At 39.5% G+C, this 9,952-nt stretch overlaps 1 protein-coding gene across 1 annotated transcript in view; it reads right to left on the minus strand.

Annotated features, from left to right (window-relative positions):
• LOC102830544 (aspartyl/asparaginyl beta-hydroxylase-like) overlaps positions 1–7,421 on the minus strand; it is a 174,354-nt gene extending 166,933 nt beyond the window's left edge. Inside the window, exons 1-3 of the mRNA XM_006874048.1 lie at positions 7,265–7,421; positions 4,264–4,382; positions 560–710 (exon numbers count right to left, since the gene is read on the minus strand). Of these exons, the coding sequence (XP_006874110.1) occupies positions 560–710; positions 4,264–4,382; positions 7,265–7,421 (427 nt within the window). The remainder of the gene's footprint in view (positions 1–559; positions 711–4,263; positions 4,383–7,264) is intronic.
• Between the last annotated feature and the right edge of the window lie 2,531 nt (positions 7,422–9,952).

Here is a 9,952-nt window from a genome sequence, read left to right on the forward strand (position 1 = left end):
AAAAAAAAAAAAATTCTGTAGCAAAATATGAGTATGACTTTAATGTCCATCTCTTGGTTTCTTGCCTTCAAGGCTGCCTAAGAAATTTCAAGATGTCACTGTTGGTTCTTATGATGTAATTCAGGATTTAATTTTCAGCCTGTTTCCTTTTTAGTCTGTCTCACTCCCACTCCACAACGCTGGTTCAGGCCTTTTTCCTAGTTATTAACAGATTAGGGCCAGCTGTATCTACTTTGTGATGCCATTTGGTTTTAAGCAGAACCTTTCCCCTTCTTAGAGTTTGCTGAGCAGGTCTGTGAACATGCATAGTAGGACCCTCCTGGGGCCAGCGGGTGTCCAATCACTCAGGCAGCCCCTATAGTCACCAGAATGGAAATGCACAGGCAGCAAGAGACCAATGAACAGAGAAAAGAAAAGAAAAAAATAATGTCCACACCTTTATTTCTGAGGATGGGTCAGACGTCTGCTGTAGGAGCACTACTCTTATAGCTTAACTCTTAAAAGTGTACATAAAATCAGGACCTTCAAGTAAAAGCATGGAACTTTTATCCCACCTTACCTAGAAATTGTTGTCTGTCTGACCGCCGCTTCAAACTCAGCTTCACCAGGTCTGCAGGGACGTTGGGTAAGCTGGCTGCCTCCAGGTAGGTCTCGATTGCACCCCGTAGCAACTCATTGCTCCTCCTCTTCTCAGCTAAGTCATCTTCACACTAGAGGAAATTCCATACTGGGTAAATGTTACCTGACTAGCTATGGTTATAATTATACCAAGTATTCAAAAGAACGACATTTTAAACTTTTGGAGTAATTCAAGTAAAATATTAAATTTTTGTCTTCCTAGACAAGAACAAACAAAAGAAAGCAACACATCACACTACTTTTATAATATGAAGAGAAGTTAGCTACTACGTTATAGATGAGAAAGAGCATAACAAAAGTAAGACTAATATATACTAGGGCACATGGAAGTTTCTATCATATTATACATCACAGGATCACAAGCATACCCCACTTAACAGTGCTTTGCTTTACTGCACTTCACCAACAGATTGTATTGTTTACAAACTAAAGGCTTGTGGCAGCCCTCCATCAAACAAGTCTATCAGCACAATTTTCCAATAGTATGTGTTCACTGTGTTAGACCACATCCTACAATCACATCAATTAGGTGTTAAAAGAATCATTTTGGTAATTCTCAGAATATTTCAAGCTTTTCCACAATTTTATTGCACAATTAATAGACTATGGTATAATATAAACATTTACATTCACTGGAAAACCAAATAAATGTGTGACTTCCTTTATGGCAGAATAAATATTTTGTGGTGGTCTGGAACTAAACCTGTAATACTGCTGAGGTATGCCTGTATATAGACAATGTTCTAGTTCACATCTCCTGTTCATTATTTAGTTCATTTGTTCATTCATTCACTCAAATATTTCCTAAGGGTCTTCCATAAGCCAGTCACTGTTCTAGGCATATGGAAGACAAATTGAGCCAAACAAGCAAAACCTTTGTCTCATCTCACTTAAATTCTGAAATGGATGGAAATACAATATACAAATACAAGTATCATGTGTTTGATATCCACAAGTGCTATGGTTAAAAAAAAAAGGAACCTTAGTAGTGTTAGATGCTGGGGGATATAGGAAGAGACATGCTAGTTTAATCAGGATAATCTAGAAAGAATTGAAAGAAGTGAGGCAGTAAGACATGAGGGTATCTGGAAGAAGAGCTATATTGAGTGAAACTAAAAAGAAGAAAAGCTCTGAGGAATGAGTGAGCTACAGAGGAGTTCAATTTGGTGGAGTGGAGGGACTAAGGTTAGTGTGGGGTACAGCAGAAAATGAAGGGCCTGGTAAAATATCGTTATGAAGCAGTGGTAGTTCAGTGGCAGAATTCTTGCCTTTCATACGGGTGACCTGGTTTCAAATTTTAGCTAATGCACCTCATATGCAACCATCATCTGTCTGTCAGTAGAGAGTTTTATGTTTCTAATATGTTATTGGATTCCCAGTGTGGCATTGTACGATAATGCACTGGACCATCAGGTCTGCTTGAACCACAAGCCTGGCAGTTCAAACTCACCAGTCGCTCCTTGGAAACCCTATACAGGGTAACTATTATAAGTAGAAACCGACTCAATGACACTTAACAACATTATGCTATTATGCTACACATTTATGTATTCCTATTATGCTGAATGGGAGTGCGGTGGTTCTAAATGATAAGCACTGGACTATGAACCACAAAGTCCATCGTTCGAGCCCACCAGTCACTTTGTGGGGAAATGATAAGAATTTTGCTCCTGTGAAGATTTAAAGCCTCAGAAATCTTATACAGGGTCACTATAAGTTGGAACCGACTCTGTGACACCAAACAATAACAACATTATGCTGAACAGATTGAAATTAGCTTCCAGAAGAAGACAAATGAGAAAGAAACTTTAGATGAACTTCAGAATTAGGCTGGTGATCTACTTCTGTAAACTAGCTAATGAAAATCCTATGAGTCACAGTGGTCCCACACATAACCCATCATGAGGATGGTGCAGAACTGAGCATTGTTTTCTTCCACTGTGCAGAGGCCCAACTTGATAGTAGTTATCAACAACAGCAACAAGTTATTGTCAATTCTTTGACACTAACTCTAAGGGAAAGGAGCTCTGGTAGCGTAGTGGTTACAAATCGGGCTGCAAACCTTAAGGTCAGTGGTTCGAAACTACCAGCTGCTCCGCAGGAGAAAGATGAGGCTTTCTACTCCGGTAAAGATTTACACCCTCAGAAACCCTGTACAGGTTCACTATGGGTCAGAACTGACTCGACGGCACTTAACAACAACAACAACTCTAAGTGAAACTGGAAAGATACTTGGATGGTCTGATTTATGTTTCAGAGAGATCACAATGGTAAGGAGAACAGATTGAGGGGGTAAGGTTGGAAGCAGAAATGTTCTGAACAGAATCTAGCCATGAGGTTATAGTACTTGTATAAGGTTGGGAGCAATGGAGGTAATAAGAAGTGGCTGGATTACAAATGTATTAGAAAGAGCATAGTAAACATATTTGTTAATTGACTGAATGTAGGGTATGAAAAACAGGGAGCAAAATAATTGATGAATTCAATGTTATTGGCTTGGGTGATACAATTGCCATTCACTGAGAATGGGAACGTAAGATAAGCAGATGTGCTATTATTGCTTAGTGTGACTGAATCATTTTTGATGCAAAAGTGACTCCATTGAGAGAGTAGTAACAGTCCCATAGGATTTTCTAGGTTGTAGACTTTATTGAGGTTGATTGGTGGTGGTGGTGTGCTGGTGGAGTCGATTCATACTCAAAACAACCCTGTATAGGGTTTCTGAAGCTGTAAATCTTAATGGGAGCAGATAGCCTTATCTTTCTCCCATGGAATCGCTGGTAGTTTCAAACGGCTGGTAGTTTTGAATTGCTCACCATGAGGTTAACAGCCTGACTTGTAACCACTACCTTACCAGAGCTCCATGGGGGTAGATTGCAAGGTCTTTTATCCCACTTGTCAGTGACTGGGCTTGACTTATCAACTGAGTGTTTAACAACTATACTATCAGAGATTCTTAAAACAGGTTCATTGTTGTCAAGTGCTGTCGAGTTGGTTCCAACTCATAGAAGCCCTGTGTAGGGTTTCCTAGTAGCAGCTAGTGGGTTTGAATCACTGACCCCATGGTTTGCAGTCTAGTGCTGATCCTACAGCACCATACCAGGCAGGTTCAGAAGACACAAAATCAGGAGTTGTTTGAACATATTAAATTAAAATGCCTATAAGACATTCAAGAAGTTCTGGTAACATAGTGGGTTATGAGTTGGACTGCTAACTGCGAGGTCAGCAGTTTGAATCTACCAGCTGCTCTGTGAGAGAAAAATGAGGCTTTCTGCTCCTGTAAAGATTTACCATCTCAGAAACCCTACACAGGTTATTTATGAGTCGGAACCAACTCCATGGTACTTAACCATCACCACTACCATCAGATATTCAAAGAAGCCCTTATGGTGCTGTGGGTTACGTGTTAGATTGCTAATTGCAAAGCTGGTGGTTCAAACCCACCAGATGTTCTACAGGAAAACTATGAGGTTGTCTGCTCCCATAAAGATTTATAGTCTTGGAAACCCTAAGGAGCAGCTTTACCCTGTCCTACAGTGTCACAATGAGTTGGAGTTAACTCAGTGCATGGATTTATTATTTTTTTAATCAGATATTCAAAGAAGACACTGAACAGGAAGATACAAATTTGGGATAGCCAAGAATGTAGATGATATTTAAAGCCATAAGCTGGATGTAGTTAAGAGTGTAGATACAAAACAGAAGAGGTCCATCCCTCTGGAGATCAGAAATACATGGGAAGGCTAGCAAAAAGAAAAGAGAAGCAGTGCAGTAGGAAGAAATTAACAATAAAAGTGTCATTCTGGAAAACAAATGAAAAATATTTAAAGAGGGAGTGTGATCTGATGTGCTAAAAGTGGCTGTCAGGTTGAATGAAAACTGAGACTAGATCCTGAGGTATTGTGCATAGTAGTACCACCAGTGGTTCTTATAAGAAGATTCCCATTGTACTTCTGGGAGCACACAACTGAATGGAATGGGTGCAAGAATATTAGAAGACAGACAAAAACGCCTCTTTATGGAGTTTTGCTATAAAGGGACCAGAGGATGGGTCATTAACTAGAGGGAAATGTGGAGACAAAGAGCTTATTAGTGACAGAAAATATCATAGCATGTTTATATGTTGATAAGAATGATTCAGTGGAAAGGGAAAATCTGATTATAAATCAGAGGGCATAGAATTAGATTGATGTTCTTCAGCAGGTGATGGGTCATGAAGAAGGGTACTAAGAATCACTCATACAAGACAGCAGGAGGAAAGCGGCAGGGCACAAGGAGACCAGGATAGGCAGATTGTTGCAGGAGTGGTGGAATTTTATGGGTAAGCATCTTTGGATACTTTTATTTTCTTTGTGAAAAAAGAAGCATGGTTTTGTAGCTAGAGATGGAGAAAAGGGACTGAAATATTGGAGGTGAGGAGAGAGAGAATGTGAAAAATGGTAATCAATTTCTAATCAGATTAGAAAGATTACTATTTATAGATTACCATTTAAAGAAAAATCATAACAGTTAGGTGCTAAAAGTAGCATATATAATTTATCTTCTCAGAGCATCCTATTTTAGCATGCTACTTTGTTAAAGTGATTAATATAGACAAACACTGAAGCACTAAAATAAAGCATAACTCCACAATTTGAGGGAATGGTAAGAAATGAAATGAAAATCCTAAATAAAAAAAAAAAAACAATACGAAAAACCTAACAAAAAATTAATAACAAATGATACAATATCTGTGGGAAGAGTTTTAGAAAATAACACACCAACTAACAAGTTGTCACTATGTATCTGATTAGCATATGTCTCCCAAGAAGTAGTGACTATATATAAAAATGGATAGGTTTACAAGATATTCAGAAAATGAAATTGATAATGACAACAACAACAGATTAGAATAGCACAATTCACCCTGTTGAAATGGAAAGATGCTTCAGCCCATTCCAAAGGCCATTCACAGGTTTGAAAATATTTTCATGGCTTCTGGAATGGATTTATCTACTCTGAAAGAAAGACTACTTTCAACAAACCGTAACAATTGGTTATCCTGTCTATGTGGCCTTCACACTCAAGCTCTTCTGTTTAGGCAGAAGGTTTTTGTACATGAGACTATATGGCGAATTAAATCTTTAGATGGTGATCATTCATAGATGAATTCAGAAAGTCCTAGAGCTAAGAGCATCTTTTGAGATCATCAAGTTCAACTTCTTCATTCTGAACCTAAAAGCTACTAAATAAATAGACCCTGGAACTCAAGGGGCTCTACATGGTTAATAAAATGACAAATACCTACCAGGAGCACCCATCTATGTACTTGTTAAGTGCCATAGAGTTGGTTCCCAGGCATAGTAACCCTGTATGGGGTTTCCAAGGAGCAGCTGGTAAGTCTGAACTGCCAACCTCGTGGTTCAAACTGACCTTACAGTCCAGTGCTTCTCCTATAGCACCACATCAGGATCCATCTATGTAGAGATACTGTCAAATACACTTTACTCAATTCACTGTAAAAGGAGAGACTGATAATACAACCTATATGCCTTGCTCCTTCTCCCCAAGATTTGTCATTTTAACAAAGTATACACACTTTTACAACTTCTAGAATTGGAAAATAATGGCTTTAAAATGGTATATAGTTTTTTTCAAATCTCATGACTGAAACTGATAAGCATCTGCTTTGAAAATGAAAGTGGTACATATTGATTTCTCTAATATCTGTGGATAAAATGAGCTGAGCTGAGGTTGAACATTTGTTACAGTATGTTAACCATAGAAAGCTTTTTGTTGACTCCAATTCATCCACTTACCCTTCTTAAGCAAGGCATCATTTTTGGCCTCAGAGATATTAACAGTTACATAAGACAGTAAATTAAATTTATAATTCCACACTGACCCAGGCCATTGTGTTTTCAATAGCCTCATATGGATGCGAAAGCTAGATAGTGAATAAGGAAGATCGTAGAAGAATTGATGCCTTTGAGTTGTGGTGTTAGAAAATACTGAAAGTGCCATGGACTGCCAGAAGAACCAATAGATCTGTTTTGGAAGAAGTGCAGCCAGAGTGCTCCTTGGAGGCCAGGATGGCTAAGCTTCGTCTCTCCTACTTTGGACATATTGTCCGGAGGAAACAGTCGTTGGAGAAGGATGTCATGCTGGGTAAGGTGGAGGGTCAGAGAAAAAGAGGAAGACCTCTAACGAGATGAATTGGCCGGGTGGCATCATTGATGGACTCAAGTGTGGCAGCGGTGGTGAGGTTGGCCCAGGATCGGACATTGTTTCTTTCTGCTGTGTGTGGGGTCGCTACGAGTCGGTTCCGACTCGATGGCACCTGACAACAACAACAACAAGTTAACATGTACCAACAGAAAGCTAATCAGATCTGCCAGTTAAAGGAGAGAAAGATGAGGAGAAACTCTATGTACTATGATGGAGTATAGAGGTTTCTGATTGGAAAAACACAACAGATATATTCTGATGAATGATGGAAGGAAACAGCCCCAAAGCTGTCTGCCTTAGGATTCCATTTCCAGTACAAAGTCTACAAAAAATCCCCTGGTCACAAGGGCATTCTTCACAAACAATACCACCTCCTCTGCTTTGTTCTTGATTTCATTATATATTTCATTACTCTTACCTATTTTCAGTTGTAACATGGCTTTCTTCATATCCTTCTCTACTGACTGCCAGTCAACCTTGACGTAGCCAGTATGGTTGGCAAGCTGAAGGAGGGAAAATCCACTGCTCACAGCTGTTGCTTCTAACTTCCTAATCTTCTGGAATATGAAGTCCATGCAGCATCCAGTGACACCTCCTATGAGCAGGTGGCTGGTTACACTATACTTTTCAGCAGAGGGCCCAGATTCTTGCCCAAACAGCTTATGCTATCATGACTCTGCTTAGCAAATTCTTCAAGTTCCAGTGACTCAAAATTTCCCTCAAAATTTGCTTGACTAGACGCAGCCATTTTGGTGAGTTAGTCTCATAAGGTCAAAAGGTCTCAGTGTAGTGAGACAGGGACATGCAAGTCATTGTTGGCAGCTGGCTTCTGGTATATAGGGCAGAAGACAGTCCCAGCAAAAGAGCTCCATGATACTTTTTAATATTCTTTTCCAACATCATAACTCAAATACATCAATCCTTCTACCGTCTTCCTTATTCATTGTCCAACCTTCACATGCATATGAAGCTCCTGAAAATACCATGAGTTGGGTCAGTTTTGTTGTCGTTGTTGTTAGGTGCCATCGAGTCAGTACTGAATCATAGTGACCCTATGCACAACAGAACAAAACACTGCCCAGTACAGAACAAAACATCACAATTGTTGCCATGCTTGAACCCATTGATGCTGGCACTTGGCCAATCCATCTTGCTAGGGGTCTTCATCTTTTTTCTCTGACCCTCCACCTTACCAAATACGATATCCTTCTCCAGTGACTGGTCCCTCCTGACAATATGTCTGAAGTATGAAAGACCAAGTTTGGCCTTCCTGGCCTCCAAGGAGCACTCCAGCTGCACTTCTTCCAATACAGATCTATTTGTTCTTTTGGCAGTCCATGGCACTTTCAATATTCTCCTCCAACACCATAACTCAAAAACATCAATTCTTCTATGGTTTTCCTTATTCACTGTCCAGCTTTCACATGCATATGAGGTTATTGAACAAATAAATCTGTGTTGGAAAAAGTATCGTCAGAATGCTCCTTAGAAGTGAGGATGATGAGGCTCATGTAACTTTTGACATGTCATTAGGCGGGGCAATGTCCTAGAGAAGGCCATCATGCTTGACTGATAAAATATAGGGTCAGTGAAAAAGAGGAAAACCTTCAATAAGATGGACTGACACATGGCGTAACAATGAGATTAAATGAAGAAATGTTTGATGCATAGGACAAAGCAGTGTTTCATTCTTCTGTACACAGGATCACTATGAGTCACAGTCTACTTGATGGCACCTACAAACAACAACGTTAATATTTGACACATCTGGCTCTTGAGTGGCAGCTGCCTTATGGTCGGATGCACTATTGCTTGTGTGAGTGTAATTCACAAGTAGCTTCATAGTATTCCCTCAAAAGGTGTGTGGTTCTGGAAAATATCTGTCAGTCTGCATTTATTGTGCTCCAGGAGGACTGCCAGTCTTTTTGCTTGGACAGAACCATAGGATCTTTGCTATCTAATATATATGAGGGGGCTTAAAAAAGTTCATGGAAAATGGAATTGAAAAAAAATAGAATTTTCCCATGAACTTTTGAAGTCCCTTGTGTATACTATGAGACCGAGACTACATAAATGGGCTACCTAACATTTCCATTTGAATGTAGAACAGGCATTACAAACACCAGACCAAGGAGTCTTGATTTCTTTACCTCTCCAAACCTGCTCCTCTACCAGTCTCCCAGGTTAGCAATTGGCATCATCATTTAGGTTGCTCAAAGCAAAATCCTAGGAGTCATCTTTGATTCCTCTCTTTTCCTTCTCCTAACATTTAATCTATTATTAAGAGCTTTTATTTTTATGATTTCCATTTCTCTCCTTCTCCTAGTCCATGACCCCAGTCTATTCTACCATCATCTTTTGTGAACACTTGCAATACTTTCTATTATTTCTACTTCTGTTCTGCCATCACAATCCATTTTTCACCCAGCAACCAAGACAACCTTTACATGCATAAAAAACAATTACACAGTTTACATTTAGACATAAAATTCTCCAGTGGCTTCCTGGTCAACTGGGGATAAAATCTATAAGAACAAAATCATTAAGAAGTCTGTACTCTGTAATGCCAGTGTCTTAGACTGGGTTCTTTAGAGAAGCAAAACCAATGAAGCTTATATATGTGTATATAAAGAGAAGCTCATATCAAGAAAATGCCTCACACAGTTATAGAGGTGGGCAAGTCTCAAATCCGTGGACCAAATGAACCAAGATCGGCAGGTCACATGGCAGTCAGGCTGATAAGATGGCAGACTGCTAACACTCCCAGGATGGACAGACAATAGAGCAGGCCACTGGCTCAAATCCAAAGAATCTCAGGTCAGATGATGAGCCAGATGCAACAGAGAGTCAGCAAATTTTGCCCCAGTGTCCAATACATTGGAAGCAGGCCACACCCCCAATAAAACTTCCTTCCAACTGACTAGCTGCTCACAGTAGATCTTATCATGGAGTTCATTCCATTGTATTAGATCTCATCATGGGGGATTACAACAACATCTTTACTGCCAAACCAACCTTAACTATCAAAGTCCACCCTTTGTCAACTTGGCTCCTATATACATATATCCTTAAACCATACATAATTTTGAAATAAAGAAAATTATAA

This window comes from Chrysochloris asiatica, unplaced genomic scaffold, assembly GCF_000296735.1.
Source record: "Chrysochloris asiatica unplaced genomic scaffold, ChrAsi1.0 scaffold00259, whole genome shotgun sequence".
NCBI lineage: Eukaryota > Metazoa > Chordata > Mammalia > Afrosoricida > Chrysochloridae > Chrysochloris > Chrysochloris asiatica.